This window comes from Populus trichocarpa, chromosome 10 (genome assembly GCF_000002775.5).
Source record: "Populus trichocarpa isolate Nisqually-1 chromosome 10, P.trichocarpa_v4.1, whole genome shotgun sequence".
NCBI classification, from domain to species: Eukaryota; Viridiplantae; Streptophyta; class Magnoliopsida; order Malpighiales; family Salicaceae; genus Populus; species Populus trichocarpa.
Window position 1 is genome coordinate 7,322,071 of NC_037294.2, and position 27,235 is coordinate 7,349,305.

Here is a 27,235-nt window from a genome sequence, read left to right on the forward strand (position 1 = left end):
CGTGGTTTGGTGTTGCCTTTAAGATTTCAGAACGACTTAAGTGAGGGTTGTACCTGATTAATGAGTTGTTGAAAATCTAAGAGAGTCATTATGGCCAATATGCCAACTATCATGAGGAGGTACGTAACATACCCTAACCTAAGATTTTCTTGATTATCGGCCATTTATGGCAACTAAAGGTGTCCAAAAGTCATTCTAGAAGAACATTTGATGGATTTTTGAATAGTTTTTTCACAAACGACGTCAATTAATGATGCTCCAAAATCCAGTATGCTAGGGAACTTGAGTTTTTGAGTTTTTAGATAATAGATGATCACACGTTCATGTTAATCTTCTATTCTCCATAATTGAGGGCCCAAAGGGCTGGTGACAAAGGCCTGGATTCCTACAAAATAGTCCTTATTTGTGGGATTTTGGGATCCTATGATGATTAAGTCAGTGACTTTATAGTGAAGAGTTGTAGTAAATGAGCATGAAATTCTAAGAACAAAAATGTTTGTTCTTAGTTCATGTATGATAAATGCTGAGAATATATTCTAAGAAAGTGAAAATTGTGAACCTTTTACCTTGTTCGTTCTGAAAGTATTTATAACATTTGTACCTTGAACTTTTTTCTTTTTGTTCGAGGGGTCAAAAGTTTTTTTTTTCCTTTTTCACACTCAAATGGAGAGGAAGTCCCTTACATCAACATTAAATTGATGTAAATGTCTTACATGGCATTAATGTTGATGAGAGTACCATGTGCCTAAAAAAATGGTCCTACATAATTTCATACATAACATTAATGTTGTTGGGATTAATCGTTATAATCAATATATAATGTTGATTGATATGTGGCCAGCTTTTAAAGGACTTTTACATAGCTAGGATATAGAGAGGTGAAAACTCTAGGTTCCTTTATTGTACGTTAGGGTATGAGATGATTCTAGACCCAAGGATGTTAAGTCTAGCATCCCTCTAGGTCCAAAAGCACCTGGGTCTAGTACGTAGCCGAGCCCAAAGGAGTTGCGTCTATTATCCTGCCAGACCCACAAACGCTTAGGTCTGACAAGTAGCCAAGCCCAAGAGACCGAGCCCAAAGGAGTTTGGTCTGACATCTTGCTAAACCCACAAGCATTTGGGCCTAACATGTAGCCAAGCCTAATCTTGTCAAACCCACAAGTATTTGGGCCTAATGCGTAGCTGAGCCCAAGGGAATTGAATTTGGCATATTGTCAGACCCACAAATGTTTGAGCCTAGCACGTAGCCGAGCCATAGAGAATTGAGTTCGACATCTTGCCAAACCCACATACACTTAGGTCTAACATGTGACCGGGTCCAAGAAAGTTGAGTCTTCACCTCTGTTAAACTTTTATGATGAATCGTTTTTCTCTCGGCTTCACTATTCATAAGCCTTATGAGTAAATGAATTTTAGTATAAAATACACTCATCATGTGGTATTTTTAATCTTATTTGCCGTAATAGATAGTTTATGCCATGAATCACTATTTTTTAACATTCTTAGTCTAAGTAAGATAAAAATTTAAAAACGAAAAGAAATGTGTAATTATTTTCAACGACTACTCCTGCCTTATGGTCTTCCTTCTTGGTCTTTTTCAAATCTATTTTCGTAATAAAAAAAAAAAACGTATCCTTTTTAATCGTGAATGTATGATAATAATTTCTTAAAGCAATAAACAAGAATTGTATGTGGGGCTTAATCGTTCATGCTTTTAGATTTTATGTATTAATTGATCAAGAACAAAATCTGTCAGGATCCTCGAGAAACCTATAAAGTAAAACAATAATATATTTTCTCGGGACTCCTTGCTTAGCCTGTGAGTCTGCTGTAATATTTGTTTTTTTCTGAACTGAGGATATAGGTGAATCTATAAAGTAAACCTATCATAAAATGCCACGTGTCCTTCATTTTTTGGATTTAAGGGCACTTTGAACTGATTTTGGTCTGATGGACTAACGTTGCTGCAAAATTAAAATATCAAAGACCCAATTGATATTTTGATATTATGATATTTTGGAACCTGATGCTGCTGTTTTTATATATTAAAAATAAATATCATCATCACCTCTAGCGTCACTGTTGATGTCCATTGATATACATGGCTAAAAAAAAACTATAGAATCATTGCTTTAGCACAAGTGTGCTTCAAAGCCGACAACATTTACTAAATTTTAAGACTTCATTGATGGAGCATGGAGGGCTACTTTTGTATAACTCAAGATTAAGATTAGACTAGAGAGAGAGAAAAATTAGAAATTAAGAAAAGAAAATACAGATTAGGTTCTTAATCAAGACTTGAAGCTTATAACCTTAAAAGGCTAATTACTAGCTAGCTAGATTGAAGAGGAGGAGGGATCGAAGTTTACCAATAGAGATTCGTATGAATACTATTTCAAATACAAGAACACCTTAAATAACACCACAGTGTCTTGCATGTAAAGTCACAGAACAAGAAAATAATTAGCACAAGCAGCCTGAAAAAGGGTTTATGATGAAAGACAAAATTAAAGGAAGGATGGGATTACACCAGTTTTTAAACTATCTTAATCGAGAAGTTTAAGCAGCAGATGGCGCAGAGATGTAGGAAATGGCAGGCTCAGGCTTGGAAGACAAGATGGATGACCTCGACAATGTTTCTTCTTCTGGAACTGAGTTCTCAGCCTTGAAATCGAGGGACTCGTTATTATATATGTCCCACCATCTTGCCACTAGCATCTTGATGTCCTCTCTGTCCATGTTAGCTTCCTTGCCAGTATATCTCCAAGGTTTTGAACCCTATATTTTTGTTTTTTCAAAAATAGAAGAGATCAAAAGGAGTCCAAATCAAGAATATACACATAATAAATGTAATTTATTTGATGGGATTTAAAACTGAAGATAGTATTTGATGTTATTCAGAGAAGAAGATCACTACTTACAGCAGCACAGTAGTGAACCACTTTAACCTTTTCGACCTCCACATTCTCAGGATGTCGCCATAACATGGCTAAAACCAGGTTGTACATTAGAGGGATCGGCTTGTATGTTTTTTGGAAAAACATATTTAAGAAATCCTGCCATATCCACAAGCAAATCAGAAAATTATAAATTAACAAGCTGTTCTTTGTTATTAAATATTAATTTGGCTAATAATTTCCTACTTTCGCCAGCCTGAGTGTCACTCTACTAATCCCTCACTACAATTATTTTCTTGTGCCTCACGCATTTAACTCTCAATCTATCACAACCCACTTTTACTTTGTGATTTTGATTTAAGATTCCCTGCTTGTTAATCTCCCATCCATTTAGGGTTTATGTACTTTAATTTCATACATAAATGCTGTGACTTACTTGCTCGGCAAATGGGGTTGGTGGGGTAATCTGGAGAGTTTCAAGAAGGCTCTCATAAGTCAAACGACTAGGCTCAAAGACAAACATCCCAGCATTGAAGTACAAGGGAGGAGGAGAGCCCATCTCAGCAGGCCATGTCACCTTTTCCGGGCACTGCTGGCAGTAACCGATAGAGTGTTGTGGTGAGTGGCTCCAGGTTTTCTCACAGAAGCAGTCCATCACGGCATAGAAGTAGCCATCTTGGGTGTCAAATAGATGGTCTATATTTTCGAACACTTGGATATCAGCATCCAAATACATCATCTTGCTGTACTCCTCGAACTGTGCATACAAGAAAAGCAAGCAAACATATACTTTTATATGACCATTTGCTACATAAACAACCAACTTTTGGCGACCAACTTGTGTCGCAAGCTGAGGTAGAGACCTTCTTTTTTACTAGAGACAGAATAAACACTAAGGTATCTTAATCCTACGCATGAATAGAGACCTTTTTATTCCTATACAGTATCTGTACATCTCATCTATTTAAGTCTAATTAATTATAAAAATTAGGATTGATTTTATAAATTAATTTTGTTGGGTTTTGGAATTCAAGCTCTGGTAAACATCATTTGATTATACACACACTCGCACAGAAGCATATATTACTTGAGATACAAGTTAAAATAACCTCATTATGAACTCGACGGCTTTGAAAATTAATAATAGGTTGTTAAAAAAAATGCAGAAAAGTCACATCAGTTTGAATATATAAACTCCACATTTTTGTCGCTAAAAGTGTCTGTGTGCTGTATTAATTAATATATTATACCATAAAAGAAGAGTAATTAATCAAAAAAATTGTACTACAAGTTTATAAGATTATGCTAATAATGCACATACATTCCAAATGCGGAGCTTGGAGTAGTTGATCACGTAGTAGGCCATGGCAAACTGAATCTGGTTCTCAGGTGGATAAATAGGCTCAATCTCACGAACAATGCAACCTTGAGACCTCAAAATGTCACGGTGTTCCTCAGGCACATCTGGCAACATTGCTACCACCAGAGGGTATGCACTCTTCACCTTGCGCAAACCCTTCGCCAACCCAACTACCCCTTTAACATAATCCCCATTTCCGGCTAAAAATGTTACAAAGGCCCTTTTAGAGTAGCCAGTGCTAGCCGTGGAAACCTTGCCGGTGCAGGAAATCACATCCATGGGCACTCCTGGAGCCATAGTACTTGAGATTTTTTAAGCTTAATAAATACTATGAATATAGTACAAGGTTATTTGGAATGTATTAGAGAGGCAAAGAAGATTGGTGTACTTGAGGTTTCTTAGGAAAGTAAACCAGCAACGCTAAGAATGGTCCTGGCGCTAAGAATGCCCCTGGCCTCTTTAAATAGAACTAAAATGTGGTCTAAATTCATGCCAAATGAACTCTAAATGCAACTCCATAATGTCCTTTTCACGCTTATCATGAACTAGTATTGTTTTGTAAAAGTAATATGGGGGTGGTATGATGTTAATATTAGACACACCAAGTTTTAACGGTTCAATTAATGTAGTGATCAATTTACTTGTCTTCTAGCTTATTCAGGTCTATTATCTCGTGCTCTATTGCATATCAGATTATTTTTTTAAAATATAAAAAAATATATTAAGAATATGAAGAATATTTTGACACTGTTATTAAAACTGGCCAAGTTGGTCAATCTTGAAACCTCTTAATTTGGTTTTTTACCTAACTTGAGTTTTCAATTAAATTGCATGAGATCTAGCCCAACTTAAATCGATTGACTTTATGGATTCAAATACAACCTTGATGACTAGTAAAAACATGACTTAATTTTATAAAAAAAAACTTCAAGATGACAAATTTTTTAAAATATTAAGACAATGACAAATTAGATCTACCTTGGTCCCCCAACAATCTAAGTCATGAACTATATTGGGTTTAATAATACTTTTTAAAAACTATTTTTTATTTAATTATATAATAAAAATAGATACTAACCAAAATTGATCACCAACCTAAAAATAGACACTTATTTGAGACAATGATAATTTTATTGAAAGCAAATAAAAATACATCATGCATTATATTTCTCAACCAATATAATATTAAAGGACGAAACCAAAAAATAATAAATTAAAAACAATTAAAGGAAAAAAATATTTGATCTATGTGTAAACTCGTCAAACCTGTGAATCGAGTAACTGGAGCTAACACACCAAACCTGAGAATTAGGTTATGCACTCCAATGAGATTATAATATGTTTTTGTTTTTTCAAAACTATATTTTATTTAACTATCTGATAATAAAATTAGACGATCACAAAATCACACATCAACATAATACCGATATGTTTTTTTTAGATTACGATAATCCCATAGAAAGCGAAATGAAACTAATTACAAAATTGAATTCCCAATTAATTCAACATCAAAGGATGAAATAAAAAAAATTAATGAAAAAAGAAAAAAAAAGTTGAATTTGTTAGACTCGTGAACCATGTCAAACAACTAAACTTGTAAACATGTTCATGAACTTTATAAAGTTTAATAACATGGTTTTTCTGTAAAACTATTTTTGAAAAAATGTATGAGAGGAAAATAGAGGATAAAAAAAGATACCCCATCAAACTCGTAAACCAAGGCAACCTGAGTTACTCTGACAAACCTGCAAACCAGGTCAACCCTATAGAAAAACAAAATAAAAAGAAACAAATTACGAAATCAAATTCTCAACCGCACTAATATTAAAAGATAAAATCGACAAAAATAAATTTGAAAAAAAATCATAACAAAAATTCAATAATAAAAAAAACAAAATATTACATATTAGTATTGTAATCCACAATGCAATGAATGTGAGTGAACAGTGATTTCCCTACATCCCTTATTGTCTTAATGGGCTAAAACCGTATTTTTCGATCAGAACTGACTTTCTTATCAAAATTGGCCAAGACCATATTTTTCTAGTCAAACCAAGGTTGCCAAGGCCAAAACCGTCATTTTTTCGATTTAAACCGATTTTTTAGTTAAAATTGAAAAAAATATTATTTTTCAATAAAAATAAGATTACCAAGGTTAAAATCATTATTTTCCGATCAAAACCAATTTTCCAGTTAAAATTAGTAAAACCTTCCTTTCATTATCAAAACAGAATTTACCATAATGAAATTAGTAAAAAAAATAATTTATTGGGGTCAAATTCATAACTTGATGGTCAAAATATTTTTCGTGGGAATTTGTTTTTTAATACAGGTTTTTTATACTGATTCTAGCATTTTACCCATATATCTACTAAAAAAGATGTCACATTAGTTTTTCATTGCCAAGCATATAAATATATACCAGGTCACTTGACACTGTAGAATTTTTCTTAGAAGCCAAACCATCTCATCTTTCCCTGCACCCTAAAACAAGCAAAACGACAATATATAGCAAAACCCTACACGTTTTAGCTTTGTAGTTAATGGAGTGTTAACAATAGTTAAATCAGAGTTAATCTAATCAACTTTACGGCTAAATCTTCAAAACAAAATAGTTTTAATATTTTATAATATTAAAATAATATCATTTTAAATAAAATAAAATAAAATAAATTAATGGAACCAATGACACGAGTGTTAGAGCAGTGTTTTGGGTGGCGTACAATTTTGCAGGAATAGAAAAACGAAGCCTTATCATCAAAATAGACCATTGAGATTTCACAGAAGATATTAGATTGAGGAGGTCATCATCATGATCAATTGGGTGATCGACATGCCATTAAAGTATATTATCTTCCACCAATTCACATATAAGTGGGAGTCAATTCCCCACATGAAAATTTAAGCACCGAAGGTAGACGTGGGCCTCTTGAAGGAGAAGTTCAGCATGCAATGCCAAATCTCGGGTCGTTCTTCTATATAATATCAAAAAAAACGGAAACTTGGAATGTATTAGTTTCTAGGTTTATTTTCTAGACTACCATCAATTCGAGTTTTTCAAATTTTAAAAGACTTGATTGTTAATTTTAAAATCCGTAAAATTAATTAAGGTTAGTACAAACTGATCCGAATATCCACGTTAATCTAAAAAAACAAAAACATGTGTTAGCCATCCTAATATACTTAAATTGGCTCAAATTAAGTCCTTGGGGCTTCATTAATTGCATGCAATTCCAAGAAATATATATACCAGTTTAAGATATGTTAACATTGTATCTATATATCTAGACATAAACTAATCTGTATGTTTATGCTATAATGTATAAAAATTATTCATGTCTTGAGAAGTTTTTTGGGATTGTTATAAAACTAAAAACGCAATTGTTTATGAAACTTTTTTTTATTAAAATATTTTTTTTATTGTATCTTTTATTTATCACAGTAAAATCAATGTTTTTAACTAGAATAATTGTTTTTGTTAAAAAAATATTTTATAATTTTTAAAGCATGTTAAAAAAAATTAAAATAGTAAGTTCATATTCTACATGTGATTGAAAGCTATAAAATGATTCGTAAATGTGATAAAATCATGCTCAAAATCTATTTAAAAATTTTAAAAACAAAAAAAAAGATATTGAATTTTCATAAATAATTCATTATTAGTATTATTATTTTCATATTAGATACATAATAATTGAAAAAAAAATACTAAAATCCAAATAAAAATCTAAAATATTATTTAAAAACCATATAAAAAATAAAGAGTAAGTGAATAGGATAGTAACTTTTTTTCTGATTAGCAAGAAAACAAAAAAAAAGACAAAAAAGGGTCGGCCCAAGTAATAAAGGTGTTTTTTGAAAGAAGAAAATTAAAGCATACGATGCGTCGTCCATTTACCTAGTTTTCGAAAACCAAAATCGTTTCTTTGCCTAGTTCTAGCAACCTCTATAGTTAGAAACAGGGCAAAAAGAGATCTTTCATTTTTTTTTTTACCAATCAACTCATCTTTTAATCAATTTTTATCTTCAATTTCATCCTTGAATATTTGATTTTGATTTATTTTTATGTCAAATTTAGTCCATTTTCTATTTTTTACTTTTTTGTTTTGTTTTAGATCTTTTTTTATTGCTTTGTTTTTTCAATTCCATCCCCATTATTTTGTGATTGAGAATTTTACTTTGTTATATTTTAGAGTTTGCTTTCTATAAGATTAGTCTCGGGCTCATGACCAGAGTCACAAGTTTTGAATAGTAACACGTGTTGACTTCGGTCTTTTTTATGTTCTTTATTAAATTTAATTTTTTTTCATTCTTTAATGATTGATTTATTGGGAATTATTCTTCGTATTTTTTTTAAATTTTCTCTATGGGGTTATTTCAATCTTATACTCATGGTCGCAAGGTCAACAGGTTAACCCGGGTTGACTTCGATCTTTTTTTCTCGTTGTTTATATATATATATATATATATATTATTTTCATCCTTCGACATTGGGTTGTTTGGTAATTAAGTTCATTGGTTTATTTAATTTGTTTTTGATAGGGTTACTCCGATATCACGACCAAGTCACAAATTGGGCATGCTATCCTGGATGGGCTCGAATCATTTTTTTTACATTTTATTTTTTACTAGTGTTTTTTTAGTTTCTTTATTATTATTGTATTTTTTTATTTATATTATTGAAATTATACAAGTTTATTAAACTCATTCAAGTCAATGACTTAAGTTTTTTTTTTTTTTTGGAACATTAATTTACATTATCTTAACATCTGTTTTTTTACGATGAAAAAAATTTGAACTGACACAAAGAATATATAGCACAAGTCACCAATTTAATCTACTTTTCGCTAAATGCCATTTATGTCTAAAAACTATGGACACAATGCTAACCAATGTTAACCGTTTCAAAGAGTGGTTAGGTTAGCAAATCACAAAAAATCCCCTTTAACTTTTTTTTTTTGCAATAAAATATCCTCTTTTTCTTTTCTTTCTTTCCTTCTTCCTAGACTATATATATACTGGAAGTCTGGATAGAAGAAGAGAGGTTAGAAAAAGTGAAGAACCTTCAGAGCAATTTGAGGGAGGCATTGTGCCGTTGGGTAATTTGGAGCTTTATAAAGAATATATATATATATATATATATATATATATATATATATATACACGTGGGTATACATATTCATAAAATCATTTGAATATTTCACAATAAAACAAATAGAATTTTTTTTCTTTGAATTTTCATAAATAGAAAAATTGATTTGCTTTAACCATATTCTGATTGCTATATAATCTATATAAACTATAGATTAAATCAATCCTTCTGAGGCCCTTTCGTAGGTGTTATGTTAATATTATTTTTTATATAAAAATAAATCAATTATCCAATACCACGTTAATCCATCACTATATACAAATTCAAAAACCCTTTATAAACTTTTAACGATTTAAATAATCATTACCGTTTTAGAAACTCCTGCTTTTACCCATCCCGGAAAATGGAGTTCTCATAGATAATGGGATCGCATCTTATGATGATCTCCAAAGTTTAAGAAGATTTCATGTCGTAATTTTTTTTATTTTTTAATGCACAAATCCAATGTGAATCACTTTTTCAAGTCCCCATAGAGTGGTCCAAAACTCTTGTGAAAAATCTACAACAATTAATGATAGATATTATAATAGGAGAGAAACTAAAAAACAAAATATTTAATGTGATTCGATAATATATCTATATCCACATGAATAAAGAGCTTTTATTTTTACTATTTAAAAATAAAATTACATGATATATATATTTATAGTACATTTTAATTTGTCCAAAAATTCCTAGTCGTTCAAGAAATATTAATAACCCTAGTAGTTTCGCTCGGCTTTGCTCGGCACGCTACATTTTAGCATCTGTTTATGATTTACAAACTGCAATAAAACTTTATTTACCATATATTGAGAAAAAAGGATTAGCACTTTAAGCTGTGGATTTGTTTTGGTATATGAACTTTACTTCGTATTTATACTTTTATTTGATTTTTTATTAGTATAAGATCCAAAATACATGTACATACAAAAAAAAAAATAATGAAAGAAAAACATTACATGTTTGTTTGTGTTTGATAGCTTAAGTATGATTTTTTTTTTTCATAGTTCAGGACAATATTATTAAGCACTTGGAAGCATGAAAAAGCAAGAGCAATGAGAACTCAAGCACGATTGAATGTTCGGTTACATGCTCCACAGCCTGATTTTTAAAACCAGCATGGAGAAAGTGCGACTCTCTACCAGTAGCAGGGATGTTATATCACATGGCGACATCGGCGGTGGAGATTTTGCTTCGAGGATTCATAGGTTATTTTATTTTGTTTTTCAACTGAAAACTCTTTCAACTTGAAACAAATCTTCACATTTATCACTATTTTTTGTTTTATTTAATTTTAATTAAAAAAAGAACGGAGCAGTAGAATTTAGATTCTCAATACTTAATCAAAGAGGCTTTGATAATATTTCAATATAAAAGTTTAAGAAGACAACTGAGGTCCCAAGAATATGAATTCTCTATAGTATTTATCCACCATAAAAAAAAAATGAATTGGACCTAAATAGGCTATGGTCAAGAACGCAGAAAAAGGGAGAATGGATCAAGGACGGACATTGATTGCTTGCACAAGCAAAGCACAAACATGTTTCCAAGCAAGAAATATAAGCATAAATCACGCTGTTGTCGACCTTCTTGATCTCTTTTACCTTTGTGCTTTTCACTGCACTATGTTCCCCTTTGAATTATGAATTTCAATTACGGGGCTCCACAATCCATCCATCCCATTGATCTTGAATTTCTCTTTTCTCTTTTTCCATTTTTCTTACAAAATTGATACTCATGAATTTTTTTTTTTTTGTTTTAAAAATTAAATTCGAGATCTTTAAGAATGATTAGATTTGACCAAATGCATACATATAAATTGGCTAATAAGAAAATAAAAGCAAATAAAAACTCCACTATGGGCTCTCCAATAGGAGAGGGAATGTATGTATGGTGGAACCATCATGCTCAAAGAAAACGTGTAGTGTATGTAATATAGTGGGAAACAACGGACAAAAAAATAATATTTAGTTAAGGATAGCATTTAAAATGCCGGGTAATTTACATGCTAAGAAAAGGAGTTCATGAATTATAACCTCTATAAATAATTATATTTATAGATAGGACTAGGGAGATTAGTCAATTTTAACAACGATTAATGCAACTAATAGTGATCATAAAATAATCATGAGGGGTAGCTTAACTGGTTTATATCTCAATGATCACGAGTTCAAGTTTTTTTATGGCCACTGAAAGTTTACATGGTCGTTAATTTCAGAATTTGTGTAATTAATCGAAGTGCACGTAAGCTGCCCGAACATTCACGATATTCAATAAAAAAAAAATAGTGACAGTAAAATATGATTTGTGTGTGGAAAGAATAATAAATACTAACAAGTTAATTAAAAAAACATACTTATCACATCTTTATAAATATTTATAATTGATTATTCTGATCAAATTAAAAATTAATAATGACTTTTAAAAAAATAATAATAATTAAAAAAACATACTTATCATATGCGCATAAGAGACTTACACTTGATTATTCTCAAAACAAAATTGGTGATGACTTTATTAAAAAAAAAAAAGAATAATTAAAGAAACATACTTATCACATGCGTGTATATATATTTTCAAATGATGATTATGATCAAATAAAAGAATGGTAATGATTTTCTTAAAATAAAATAATAATTAAGGAAACATACTTATCACATGCTTATAAATATTTACAATTGATGATTCTGATCAGACAAAAAATCGGTAATGATTTTCTTAAAAGAAAATAATAATTAAAGAAACATACTTAATTATCACATGCGTATAAAATATTTACAATTAATGAATACGAAGTCGGTAGTGATTTTTTTTTATTAAAAAAGTGATGCTGTCTTGTCAATCACAATAATAATAACAGGCCAAACCTCAAAAGATCCCAGTTTATAGGGACAATTTAGAGAGGATTTATGATAAAATCTTCATTTTTTCTATAATATATACTTGGGATATTGGCGAGACAAACAATATGGGTTGTAATTGTAATTTGTCGAGAAATACACCAAGGTGGAAGCTGTTATGCATCAGAGACAGTGTCTTTACGCACATCTTCCGCCATGGATGTTGTGATGATCAGCACACATACGATTCTTAGTTTATTCTGTGAAAGCATATTTTCTTGTACATGAAATGGAAATCCCAACTTTAGAAAAGCAAGCCTAAAAGCTAAAGTAGCATTAGAAACTTCGTTGGTAGGAAACCTGAAGTCTCAACTTTAATTTATGTGGTAAGATCCAAGGAAGATTTGCTTCTGTAGTTGTGGAAGTAACCAACGTCAAGCACTGAACAGTTTGTAGAAGTAACCTATGAATCCTCGAAGCTTTTATTAACAGGTGATCCAGTAATGAGTAGGGGTCAAGTGATCATGGAATATTCGAAGCACCCAGGTGCATAATCATGCTAATTAACGCAGCGGGAGGACAAAGCTTTTCTTTGTGTTTCTGTCTGTCTGGTCACAATCTTTACAATTATATGATGCGGACAACATGGGGTTCCAAAAAATGCTCGTGGCCTCTTAATTATATTTTTCCTGTCATCAGGATATTCCAACGGTAGCTACGTTTTTTTTGCTAAAGACAATAATATAGTGTTGTATACAGGACTAAGACAGGATACCATTGCTGTTAATATTTGACATTCTCAGCGTTTTCCTCTGGGCCCCAAATCACAGGAATAGGAGATTGGAAGGAAATTAAGAAAGCGACTCACACAATATTGACACTTGAGAATGAAGATGCTTTCCTTCTGTTCCATGTAATTCAAATGTGGTTCCTAGTTGTTTGGCTATATTCGACGAAAACAAGAAAATTAGGATGATTCCGAGACAGAAAAGAAAAGTTTGAGGCTCAGCTTCTCATCAAAAGTGGTGAAATATCATTCATGTAGTCTTGTTTAGCCCCTTGCGCCATAGGATATCCGGCAACTTGGTGTTTAGGACATTTTTCAACAATTATTTTGCAACTTTGTGACAATGGCACTTCCCTGGTGTTTTAGTGGTGCAAACTATTTGATGGTTGTATTCGACTTGTATTGCTTCCGTATATGAAAGAGATAATATTATGAATGCAATTAATTTAAGCACTTGCTCAATTCAAAAAAAGATATAAACCCAAAAGAATCCAAAAAAACACATAAAATATTAAATAACATAACCAACCAAGTGTAATGTTGATTGGTGATGGGCTAAGAATTATTGTGGTTGGTAAGAAGGGATAGGCCCAACCAAGGTCAAAGAAAAGAAGGGAGGAGAAGGGAAGAGGGAGGAAGAAGAGAAGGAAGGAGGAGGAGCAACCCAACCAAGCCAAATCCCCTTAGCCCAACCAAGCCCGAGAAAATAAGGAAAGAAGGAGAGAGAAGGAGGGGTAGAAAATGAAAAGCCCAACCAGACCCAACTTAAGCCAAAAATAAAGGAGAGAGAAGAGAAGAGAATAATGAAAAAGAAAACGAAGAAAGAGCCTCATTGACCCAATCCTCTCAGCCCAACCAAGGCCTATGGAAAAAAAAAAAAAAAAGCTCAACAGGCCAACATCATTAGGCCCAAAAACTTACCAAAAGCCACCACCCTGATTCTCTATATATCCATTTAATTCTCATGCTAACAAACATCACCCAACTCTCAATTATGAGTGTCACCCTACTCTTTGATGCATGTCATCCTTTTTTTTTTATTATAGTCATCGTCTTATTCCTTGTTGCGGTTGCCATCATTTATTATCAATAATATGGGTGCTTATTTCCATCATCTATATCATAGTTTTGTAACTAGTAAATAGTTTGACATGATTGCTTTATGGAAAACACATAACCACGTTTCTTGCAAGAGGTTTATAACTCTCCTCTTACTTTCACGATAGGTTTTCCACCTTATTCTCGTGATAGGTTTTCAACCCTGACCTCTACTATCAATCCAGATTCCAAAAGTCTATAAATATCAAGAATCTTCAAGTACGAAGATAAAATTTTCTTTAATCTTATATCTAAACAACATACTTTATCTTTTTGTGTTTATTAACTTAAATATCGAAGGGTCTAATGTATTAATGCATATCATCTTCCAATTTAGCATTTTAAAAAAGGCTAACCTCTCAATTCCTGATTATTTTCAAAAAGCTAAAAACTTTTATGATATACTATTTGTCATTGGTTAACCAGTTGGTGAACCTAAACTCAACTCCTACATACTAGTAGGTTTTCCCATGGAATATGATTTCCTAGTCACTTTAATAAACACTAGACTTGAGCCCATGACATTAGATGAATTATTTGATCATCTTTTACACCCTGAAACGATACTGGAACATCTCGCTTCATCTATATAATCATTTATGCCCTTTGCTGATTTTTCTCCTCATAGCAATAACAACTTCAATTATGAGCTTCATTGATCCTCGTAGCAACACCAATTTCTCATTCACTAACTCCATTTACACTCGATCCTTTTGTCAAATTTGTCTTAAACCAAGCCACATGGCTTCCAAATGTTGGCATCATTTTGGCAACCATATTCCACTCCTCAAGCCTACCACACTACTACACAATACTCCACAAATCAATCATGGTGTTTAGATACAAGTGCAACACATCATATCATCTTTGATTTTCAAAACTTAAATCTACACTGAAGACTACTCAGGCCAAGATTAGGTGTTAATACTAATAGGCAATGAAAAAGGTTTGAAAATTCATTATCTTGGCAACTATATTCTTTTCTCTTACTCAAAATCCTTTTTCTTAACAATGTTGTACATGTTCCTCGTATAAAAAAAAATTACTTTCTGTCTATTAATTCATAAAAGATAATAATGTATATTTTTGATTTCATCCATTCTTTTCATGTGTCAAATATTGATCCTCGGGAGCTATCCTTCTTCAAGACAAGAGTGATAATGGACTATATCCTCTTTAAAATCTACATGGTCTTTTTTAAAACCAATTTCTCTTCTCATTGCTCGCATCAATCTTAATAAATGACACTTCTATATTGGTTATACTTCCATCAATTTAGTTCATCAAACTATCTCTCGTAATAAGCAGCCTATTATTTCCAATAAAGTTGTTGAGATATGCTTTCTTTGTCAACTTGGAAAAAGTCATCATCAACCTTTTCCTTTATCTATTTCTTGTTCTTTAAAACCTTTACATTTATTATTCATGGATATATGGGTCCTTCCCCTCATATTTCTACCAAAGGCAATATATATTACTTAAGTATCATGGATGACTTTTCTAAATAAGTTTGGTTTTTTTCAAAGTCTATTGTTACTCAATTTTTTCTTTCTTTCAAAACTCACATGGAAAGATATTTTGAATGTTCCATCAAAGCAATTCAATCTGATTGATACGGTGAACTTTATAAACTTCACATTGTTTTTAAATCTCTTGGTATTCCATATAGAAGTACATGCCCTCATACTCACCAACAAAATGGTTCCATTAAATACTAACATCAACACATAGTCAAAATTGGTCTTACACTACTTCCTGCCTCTTCTGTTCCTTAATAATTTTGGGATGATTCCTTTAGCATAATAATTTATCTCATTATCAGATCATTTTCCCATATTACACACAACAAATCTCCTCTTAAGCTTATTTACCATAAAATTCATGCCTATTCCTTTTTACGCACCTTTGAAAATGCTTGTTAATCATATTTAAAACCCTATAATAAAAACAAGACTAACTTTTGATCCACTAAATGTGTCTTCCTAGGTTACACAGACATCCATAAAGGCTATAAATGCTATGATTTTCAAATTGGCCACATTTATATTACTAAGAATACGGTGTTTGATGAAAATGCATTTCCTTTTACTAACACTTATGATGCATGACTCAATTCTTCTTCAGAAAAATCTTCTGCAAGCATATATTTTCCTTTTAGCATTCAGGCTCCTTTACTCTCACAACCAGTACATCCTTCCACTAGTTAGACAACTTCCTATATGGATCTTACCTTACATCCTTGATTCAAAATTCAATCCTACAGAACCTACCCCTACCTCATGTATCATGAGACACTCCATACAAATAAGGTCAAAGCCCAATATTTACAAGCCCAATATACATTCGAACGACACTAGAACCTATCTTTCTAAAGTCCATTTTATATAAACCACTTCCAATCACACTATACCAGCATCAACTTCAGATGGACCAATGCCAAAAAGTCCAGCTATTGAACCTATATCCTATACCATAGCCTCTAGATTTCATAAATGGTGCAAAGCCATGAATGAAGAATTTTCCACTTTATTACAAAACGGAGCATAGTCACTTGTTACTCCCCAGACTTACCATGAACCTTATTAGTTGTCAATGGGCGTTTCGAATCAAAAAGTAGGTTGATGGTTCTTTTAAGAGATACAAAGCTAAGAGATACCACCAACAAGAAAGAGTTGACTTTAGTGAGACTTTTAGTCATGTAATTAAACCAATCACGATCCATTTAATTCTCTTAATAACTATCCTTTCAAATTGGACCATTCGACAATTGAACGTTAAAAATTCCTTCCTTCATGGCTTTATTGATGAAGATATCTACATGGTCTAACCACCAAGTTTCAAATATCCTGACTTTCCAGATCATATATACCATATGCATAAGTCTCTCTATGGAATTAATCAAACATCATGATCCTATTTTTCTCGGCTCGGCTCTAAATTACTTGACATGGGCTTTACAAGTTTAAAGTCTAACACATCTCTATTATATCTACCAAAGCCTTATCTCCAGTGTACATTTTGATTTATATGAATGATATAATCATCACGGGTCTGGATCTAACTCTTATTGCCAACTTAATTAGAATGTTACAAATTACATTTGTTGTTAAGGACCTTGGCTCATTACATTTTTTCTTGGGGGTCAAAGCTTACTTCACAGTAGATGAGTTATTCTTAACTCAACAAAATTATATTTGTGATCTTCTTCTCAAGTCCAATATGTTGATTGTCAAATGTTAGCCTATATCTGTTACCACGACTCTTACTCAACACAATGAAAATGTATTATCAGATCCCATGCTCTATAGAAGTGATGTTTGCTCACTTTAGTATCTTAGCTTTACTCGTCTTGACAATACGATATTTTATAAGTAAAATATGTTAGTTCATGCATTATCCAATAACTGATCACTAGGCTGCTATGAAAAGAGTACTTTAATATCTTTGGCATACCATTTCCCATGGTTTACTTCTTCGTCAATCCAAGCCCTACTATCTTAAAGCATTCTCAGACTCTAACTAGGCAAGGTGTCCTGATGATTATAGCTCAACCACTAGTTATTGTCTCTATTTAGGCCCTAACATCAAGTAGTATCTCAGTCTATTATAGAAGCTGAGAATTGTGACATTGCCAACACAACAGCTAAGATTATCTAGGTTTGTTTACTAATATTTGGACTTAGTATCAATCTTTAGCAATCTGTTACATTATGATGTAATAACATTGGTGCTACCTATCTTACTATTAATCATGTCTTCCATTCAATGACCAAACACATATCCATTTACTATTATTTTTTAGAAACCAGGTAGCTACTAACAATCCATTGGTCAAATTTTTATTCTCCAAAGATCAAATTATTGATGCTCTCACAAAGCCTTTGCTAGCTACACGTTTCATGTTCTCACAAAACAAGTTGAATGTCCATCACCTTTCATTCCACTTGCAGGGACATATTGTCCGACAATGAAAAATCATGTAGATAAGGATTTATCAAAAAATGTTAAAGATAATATCTATACATTTAAAACTTAACAAAAATATTTCAACTCGAAACAAAAAAATATGGATAAGATTACCTTACATCATTTAAGGATTATTTTTAGTTATAATCATGATATGTATATGTCTATTATAACATGATATTATGTAAATGCTACTCTCTCTCTCTCTCTCTCTCTCTCTCTCTCTCTCTATATATATATATATATATATATATATATATATATAAAGCTCTTATAAATAAAGTGGGAAAAGCTGGTTTTTCAAAACTCTCAACTTGTTTACCACAGCAGCCAATAAAGACATTACAAAATAATGGGGGATTTGCTACTGAGAATTTAGTCTGAAATCATATAAAATGATTGCACGCCGATATTAATTTGCCAAAATTTTGTGATCGAGCAAAGTGGCCACAAAACTATACACACAAACGCGCGCTTGTGATGCCTTACAAAAAAAAAATTATTATTATTTTAAAAAAATTTCGGTAGTATATTTTGATTGATTTAGAATCACAAATTTATTTATTTAATTTTTTGAAAACTTTGTAGGAAGATTTTGACCGAAGAATCCATTAATTTTTTTTTTAAAAAAAGGGGAGAGAAATACATCAGTCACAATGGATGCAAAGAATTAAAAAAAAGTACAAAATCATGATTAATCCTAAATCATTGTTTTTTTAGTTAAAGATTTATTAAGCAGTAATAATTGTAACCATCCGATTAGCCCATGGAAACAAGCACTGCTAATATTATTTAACAAAATCATTACCTTAATTCAAATAAAGAAATGAAAATTCAAGTTTTTAGTTAATCTATTTTTTTTATAAAAACTAATTAATAAGATTGATAGAGTCTAATAGATATTATCTAGATAATTTCTCGAGTTACGCTGCAACGGGATCAAAACAATTTACATGTAAAAAAATAATATTCAGACCAAGAGAAATTATTTAAAAGTTTCATTAAACTCAACTCAATAGGTCAAATATAAAACTTCTCAACCATACTCCTTGTCTAACTTAAGCTTTAAATTAAATTGTATAGCAGTTGCATCAACGTGACTCGGTTGACTTGGTTAGTTAAAAAAAACTCAGATGATTGGTAAAAATATGGTTTGACTTTAAAAATATTTTCAAGATGATATTTTTTCTTAAAAAAATATTGAGACGGCGACATATTTTATTAATATGGATCAACCAAGGTTAACCTGACAAACCGGTGACTTAGGACATGAACTACATTGAGTTTAATAACTTTATTTTTTAAAACTATTTTCTGTTTAATTATATGATATAAAATAGTCGCTTGCAAAATCGTGCACCAACTTAATACTTAGATTTTTTTTATACCGTGATAACCTCATAAAAAATTAATCATGAAACCGAATTAAAAATTTTTTTTTTCTGAAATCATTTTTTATCTAATAATATTAGAAACAAATATATGCTAAAAAAACCGAGCACTAACCCATTGCCGATAAGTTTTTTTAAGATCGTGAAAACCTCATAAAAAATAAATCAAAATAAATTATAAAGTCTAATTCATAATAATTATATTTTTTCTAGAACTATTTTTTTATCTAATAATATCATAAACTGTTTTTTATTCAATAATATGATAGAAAAAATATAAAATCATAAAACTGGGTACCAATTTAATGTTGGAATATTTTTTTAAAACCATGATAATCTAGTACAAAGAAAACCGAAATAAAAAAATATAATTCTCAATTAATTTAATAATTAAATATAAAAATGAAAAAAAATATTATTATCATATAATCAGTAACATGTGAGGAGTGAATGAGTGATTTCTCCTCCTTAATTGGTTGCCCTTATGTATGTATGTGTGTCTATATATGTGTGTGTGTGTGTGTGTGAGAGAGAGAGATTTTTTGGACCATGCCAGCTCTGACCGCAAGAAAAAAAGATATATGGACTGTAGAAAGTTTTTTATTTTTTTTAATATTGTGTTAAATTACTTTTGACTCATTTGGTTGAAAAATAAAAAAATTACAGAAACTATATTATTCTTTTTCACTAACTTTACTAGCATTGCAAATACACTCCATTTAACAAAATGACTCATCAATTTCTATCGATATCCTGTAAATAAGCATTAAATATGGAATTTATGGGCGGTTTGGAATTGCATTACAAACAGTATTTCTAAAAGTTATTTTTTTTTAATTTTTGAATCAAGTTTTAGTGTCAAAAGTTATTTTTTAAAAAATATATTATTTTAATGTATTTTCAAATAAAAAATAATATGAAAAATAATTATTATTACATTCTCAAACACCCGAAGATCAATCACCAAGAAAATAAAATTATGTAGAAGAAATTATGTTAAATTATGGACACGAGCTTTGATAAATAAATAGAAATTAAAAAAAAATCTTAGAAATGGGTCCAATTTGTAATATATGGTGAAATAAACATTGATTTTTCTTAATAACAATTTTTGTTTTTTAATTTTCCAAAGAAGAGGGAAACCAAAAGGAAGGCCGAAAAACCAATGCCTGGCCCGTTTATAGTCCAAAAGAAAGAAATCTTTCCTTGGCCCAAAATTAGGCCCAATACCCCAAATCCTCCACCTTCCTCTCTCTTCTTTCTGGCTTTCACAACGCTTCGTCTACGCTCTCTCATGCCGTGACATGGAGAGAGCTCTTCCTCTACTGTCGAAAGAAAGAGAAGGGTTTTTTTGAGAAAAAAGAAATATTCGGGGGCTTCTCGAGATAGAAAGAGAAGGGTTTCTAGTATGATTCGCAAGGCATTGAGAGAAATTTGTTTCAAAGGAGGAAATCAGAAGATATGATCTCATACACATAGACAAGCATTGGGATTAGCAACATCATTTAGAAGGTGGAAAAGCAGGAGGATGGATGGATTCTAGCAATCTCTTTTTAGGTATAATCTCTAAACCCATGAGATTGATCTGGGTTCAAAGCTAGATTACATTTTAGTTACAGGCGTCATTTTGGATTAATGTCATCTGTTAATATGAGTGTTTGAAATCCTAGTATGCCTTGACTTGATTAGCCACTTGTGGTCGACACTTGCTCTGCTGCCTTGATTTCTTTTGATTTGCATTAGCTTCTGTATGCATGCTTGTGTTAGTGTCTAAATTGATTCATCACTTTACCCCTTTACATGATTTGACTTGTTCAGTTTTTAGATTATTTCAACTGAAATGTAGAAGTCAATCTTGCGAGAGTTGTTTGTAATTTAAGCGTTAACTTTTGGTTCAAACCAATTCAAATGAGCTAAAAACACTTTACCAGTGATATATGATGGACATTCTGATAACTCTAGAGTGGTATCAGTCTGCAGTGAATGAATTCGCTGTCCTGTTGTTTTCTTTGTGCTGATTTATAGAGCTGAGCTTGATAATGATAAAAAGTTAGTGTAGTTGTCCCTTGTTAGATTGATCGCACTATCATCTGAGTTAATTTTAGCTCTTGATTTATTTTCGTTGTCCTTTTGGGATGGGCATGGTGTACTGAGCATCAAATAATAGCTTCATCTTGAGGTTTTTGCATATAAAGGTGCATAAAATACATATCCCTCTCAGCCATGGAATCTTGTTATGATTGGTTGCTGCCTCGTCTTTCCTCTAAATTCATGTTGCTCTGAAATGCAAGTTCAGCTTGTCTTTTGAATTCTAACAAGAGCTTTGTTTTGGCTTTATTAGGAGCTCTGTTAGTGTCAAGTTGAGGTGTATATTGGTGAGGTTTATACAAAAAAAAATTAGTTTCTTTCAAATAAAGTTTTATTCTTTTTCCTTCATTTTTTTTTTTTCAAGAATTAAAATTGCTTTTCCCAGAACGGGTAGAGTCATCATAATTTGTCAAAGGAAAAGGGGGAAAACATTTCTCTTGCAAAGTTTTCCAAGTCCTTTTAACTCAAAATCTAAAATAAAAGGTCCTTTTAACTCAAGTTTTTTTTATATTTTTTTTTTGGTAAAGTCCATGAGAACTAATTTCACTAAATTTCTTTTGACATCATGTTTCACCTTCTCTTTTTTCCCAAACAATTCAACTTCTAAAATCAATTTTTCTTTTTTGTTTGCATAAAGGAGAATTCCCTGAATAGAAAAATTAATAAAATAAAATAAAACGTGTTCCATTTGAATGATTTTTAAACCCATTTTTTCCTTAAAAAAAATAATATCTTTTCCATACAGTATTGGCTCGATCCACCCAAATAAACCTTCAAGAGGATACCCATGTCTCTTGATTGGAGAAACAGGACATTCAAAAATCTTTCGAATATTTTTCTCCTTTTCTACTTCATTGATGTTCAGAAAATTATCCATTTAAATAATTAACCCCTGAATCATAGGAACTAAGAATGACAACCTTTCTTGGAAATGATGTTGAAGATTGGCATTAGGTCTTCCCTTCACATAATCGTAGAGTTTTTTTGGGATTGCGCAGGAGTAATTTTGGGCTCGTTTAATGAGGTTTGAGATTTGGGTTCCAGAGAACCTGTGTTTTTTGAATAAGGAAATAACAGACTCAGGTTTGTCTGGGGTATCCAAAAATTGACAGGCTTGGAAGCAGATACAGCAGCTCATTGGGGACAGCCCGCATGAATTTGTAAGATATGATAGAAAATGAGATGTATTTGTACTCTTATTATTTGATGAGACGTGTCTGAGAGATGACAATAATTATGGGTTTTGAAGAAAATAAAGTTCATACTGAATTCATGAATATCTAACAACAAAAACTTTAGAATCTTACTGAGAAATCCATACATTGGAAGCTGAAATTTGAAATGAACTTGCCTCCTTTATTGAGATGGATTGTTTTAGTCACTGATGTAGCAATTTTAGGACTTCAGTGAAAGCTGAACCCACAAAAGCAAACCTTTAGTTTGTCTTGCAAGGTTTTAACTTCTAAAGAACTAATGAGCCTGAAATTTAGAAAAGTACTTGCTGATTTAGGAAGTTAGGGTTTCTCCAATTGAGAAGGAGAGCTTTTAGAAAGGGAAGAAGAGGTAAACGAGTTTTGTTTGTAAGGATCCTTCTCAAGCTATACGGTCACATTGAAAATCTGAATATCTATAGAATATTTATTTATTTCACATAAACAAATCAAGCACTAGATGGTATAGTCTCAAACAATCCATTATGGAGTAGTAGCAAACCAGACTACCTCATACTCTATTTTCAGACTCTAACAAATGCTTGTATACACTCTCACATAAATTAATCCTGCTAATTGCTAAGGAAGAAGGATTCCCTTAAAAATTCAGGTTGCCTATATATAACTTTACCTAATAAGCTAATGGCGTGATAGGGGTTGGGAAATCATAACAACCACACAAGTCAATACACCAATAGTAAATTGGGCCGAGATCAACATGTATCATGATCTGACTGAGGCCGGTTGCTTGATGGCTTGCCAATCTGTAGACAGCTAATTGGAGGCTTGGTAGGAGTGTTCAACTCTCCAAAAGTCTGCCAGCAGAATGGATCGTAGAGGTGATACTGTTCTTTTAGTGGTTGTAGCTCTATGGTAGTTAGACTTACATCCATGCATGGTAGGGCATCACTGCAGGCAAAGTGTACGGGTTTTACGGTGTATGTCCCTCTTATTTTTTCATAGGTGATTCCTGATAGAGCCACTGCTGATGTTTGGTTTTTGCATATGCTCTTGTCACAATAGAATTGATCAATCACAATTGGAAGTTGAACCTCGGAAACTTGAATGTTTGAGAACAATACCCCCTTCACGGAGCCTGATCCACCCTGCAGATGTTACAGATGAAATTGTACGTATGTCACACCATGAGAAACTTGGTTGAATTGAAAACACTACATTTTGGTTTATAAAAACCTTGCAAGCTACATAAGAAATGGCACGTGCTTGGGGATGTCATGCATATGAAAAGACAGAATTGTATGTTTTGCTGTTGGAAGAACTCTTTCTGAGTTCGATGTTTCAGTTAGAATGTTCATTCTATTCTCGAAAGAGAAAAAGCATGTGAAATGTTCTCATTCTGAAATATTTAATAGACAAAGGGTGTGTGCAAGAGCATTAAAATAGCGTGGACCTTTTGAAACTGGAAAGCTTCATTTCATCTCATATCTTTGTTAATTATGTAATATACTATTTCTTGCTCGCACTGTGTTTGGCTTAAAATGTGTTTTGCTTTAAAACCCCCACAAATCAACTAGATTGCTGGTTGCGCTTAACAAATTTTGAATAATATGGTATTGCGGATATGAAGAATACCTGCCATGTCTTAATTCTGACACCTGTCATTGTGCCATGCAAAACAACATCTCGAACGGTGATGTTTGAGACACAGGCTTTGGTATTATCCTTTCCCAGACCTCCAATGCTGATTCCATGTCCTGGTCCGCAATTAACATTGTGTATGTATACATTTGAGCATCCAGTTTGTATAGAAACACAGTCATCTCCTGCATGAATCATGACATTTAAACATTTCATTTTGGAATAATTATGACATATGGACCTCTTAGGTCTGCTATCTAGTTCAAATTAATTGACTTTGAGTTTGAAACTCCATTGCCTACTTGGTTTCCAAGTCGTTTATCTATATTTGAGGTACTGTCATCTTATATTAATGCTGTCATTTCTGGATTTTAAAAGCTTGTTTCGTACTTACTTGACATATTGACCTGTTTAATTTTTTTTTATGTATATGTTATGCTATATGTTGTGAGGCCTTTTCTTAGAAAGCATAGTAGTAGATAAGGGATGGAAGCAGATGTTCTAATCACTGATAAGGACGAAAGAAAAATTGATGGCATGCAACAAAAGGTGTATTCTTGTGTCTCTGGGGCCAAATCTAATCCTATATTGGACCCTGATAATGATTTAGGGCATGGCACGTGTCAAACGACTAATAGCCAAAATACTCAGAATGTGAGGGTGGTTGCTACATGTCAAATAAACAGTGGTTGTTGAATGTCTGAACGAGAAGTTCATGAAAAGGATAAGATTGTACCAATTTGTAATCAGAATCCTACACCAGATATCTAAATTATGTGGTGTTCTTTTGTCTGTAATTGCAACAGTAGCATCCAGGTGCTGTGTCTTTTTGTGGTGGTTATGCCTCTATTAATTATTCTATTTGACTCATCAGATTTATGTTTGTTTTTCAAGTTCACCCTGCGGACCACATTGTATAATTAAAATATGATATTTATCTTCAACGAATGTAATTACCGCAAGCCAGATCAGTGCTATGAATTAGCACATCTTTGGAGTTCTGTAGGTGGATTCCATCTGTATTTGGACTGTCTCCGGGAGATGAGGTTCTCATATCATGCACCACAACTCCTATGCAATTGTCAAACTTGAGATGGCATTGTGGACTGTTTTGAATTGTTATGCCTGTGACCGTCACATTGAAACTTCCATAAAATCTTAGTGCCTGAAAAAAGAAAGAATGTCAATCATGTTATGAAGTGCATGCTCGTGAATTGCAATAGAAATCTTCATGGTTTTCATGTATTTCTTACGGTGGGCTTGATGCTCGGCATTTTCCCGCTAAGTTCACTTCTTATCTACAACACAATTCGGAAAAGAGGCATGATCAGATTGAGATCAATACGGCAGAAAATAATTGCAGTGGAAGTTACAAACAAATTGAAGGTAATTACTGGCATCGGTGGGTGTTGTTGTGCCGTGTTGTTCAGTGGAACAATGAATTCCGATTCATTGTCTATAGGATCTTCAAATGGGTAATCTTGCCACCATACTGAGCCGCTTCCATCTATGGTGCCTTCTCCCTGAATTGTGATTCCTACAAGCTTTGTGAATTCAAGCCACTGAAAGAGACCTCTACCCCAAACATTGGAGTTTGTTGGGGCAATAATTGTGCCATCCAGCTGAGGAAAAAATTCGTTATACCATCACTCATCAATATGAAGTGCATGAATTGCATATTCTATATCTGATACTTACTTGAAATACGATGTTTGCTTGACAGTACGGACCAGAGAAAGAAATAGGCCCCACAAGGAATACATATTCCGCCGGAACGATCATCGTTGATGCCGCCACTTTACAAGCTTCTGCCCATGCAGCTTGGAATGCCTGCATAGCACCGGAACACCATGTCAACTAGCTGTATGGTAAGTAACAATAACAGTAACTGTACTCTGAGGATCACGGTTAGTGTTGGTTTGTGCATAACTGTAAGCAATTATTATTATTCATTTTTCAGGGGAAAAAAAAAACACTTTAAGTATTGAATGTAGCTATGATGTGCTCTTGGAATTCATGTGAAAGATGGAGTCATTATCTGTTGATTATTAATTGAGTCTACCTTAAATTGCATGTACTTTTGTAAATGCAAATCATGTTTCCAGAAGAATTGAGACATAATGTTCTCTATGCATGTGAAATGAGGGCCTATGAAGGTGACATTTAGTGTACCAAAAAGATATTCCAGTAGAAAAAAATAATAATAAAACCTGCATTTACCATCTTAATATTACATATAACAAACAATTATGAAATGTTGAGCAACATTAAACTTTTCGATATAAAAAGAGTGAAATGAATACCTTTGTATCGTCGCTCTTTCCATTACCTTTGGCCCCAAAATCAAGGACATTAAAGGTGGTGGAGCTTTTCTGTGGTGGACTTGGTGCTGGCGCATCATCTTTCGGAGGAGGAGGCAATGATGGAGCTTTTTGCGGAGGAGGTTTTGGTTTTGATACTCCATTATGGTGTTTCTGGTGGCTGTTGCCTTGGTTTTTTCCTTTCTTTTTGGCCAGAGAAGCCGAGTTTCCCCTGCTTTCCCTCCAATGCTTGCCTCTTCTAGCAATGCAGGTATGAAAACTTGAAGACCAAACTAGAAAAGCAATGAAGAGCATGAATGTGAGGCATCTAAAACTAAGCCCACTCATGTTTACCATTATGTGGCTCGGAGAGAGAGAGAGAGAGAGAGAGAGCTGTGTGTATTTCAGAACAGGGGAGCTCTTGAGACTGTCAGGTAACAATTGATGGTAGTAGGGTTTATATAGGGGGGGCAGGCCTAAGCTCATGAAACTGTATAAAGATTGTTCCGAATCTTTTGATAATTCTAATTATTAAGTATTAACTAACAGTGTTCATTCTTTTTC

At 32.4% G+C, this 27,235-nt stretch overlaps 2 protein-coding genes and 1 long non-coding RNA gene across 4 annotated transcripts; 1 reads left to right on the plus strand and 2 right to left on the minus strand.

Annotated features, from left to right (window-relative positions):
* Positions 1 to 2,364: 2,364 nt before the first annotated feature.
* LOC7492393 (galactinol synthase 1) lies at positions 2,365 to 4,699 on the minus strand. Its single transcript, XM_002314577.4, has 4 exons — positions 4,219 to 4,699; positions 3,334 to 3,654; positions 2,922 to 3,056; positions 2,365 to 2,778 (listed from the first exon to the last, which is right to left on the minus strand). Exons 1-4 carry the CDS (start codon positions 4,552 to 4,554, stop codon positions 2,560 to 2,562), a joined length of 1,011 nt encoding a protein of 336 aa, XP_002314613.2. The 5' UTR covers positions 4,555 to 4,699; the 3' UTR covers positions 2,365 to 2,559.
* A 15,996-nt stretch (positions 4,700 to 20,695) lies between these two features.
* LOC112329016 (uncharacterized) lies at positions 20,696 to 26,448 on the plus strand. 2 transcript variants are annotated; one of them, XR_002984474.2, is made up of 2 exons: positions 20,696 to 21,030; positions 26,095 to 26,448. It is a non-coding gene; the product is annotated as an uncharacterized LOC112329016 (long non-coding RNA). The 2 variants fall into 2 exon arrangements; XR_008060350.1 differs by lacking the exon at positions 26,095 to 26,448 and adding an exon at positions 22,560 to 22,838.
* Positions 23,173 to 27,204, minus strand: LOC7492392 (polygalacturonase At1g48100). Its single transcript, XM_002314576.4, has 7 exons — positions 26,675 to 27,204; positions 26,070 to 26,201; positions 25,766 to 25,993; positions 25,625 to 25,669; positions 25,329 to 25,536; positions 24,366 to 24,556; positions 23,173 to 23,878 (listed from the first exon to the last, which is right to left on the minus strand). Exons 1-7 carry the CDS (start codon positions 27,155 to 27,157, stop codon positions 23,486 to 23,488), a joined length of 1,680 nt encoding a protein of 559 aa, XP_002314612.4. The 5' UTR covers positions 27,158 to 27,204; the 3' UTR covers positions 23,173 to 23,485.
* Between the last annotated feature and the right edge of the window lie 31 nt (positions 27,205 to 27,235).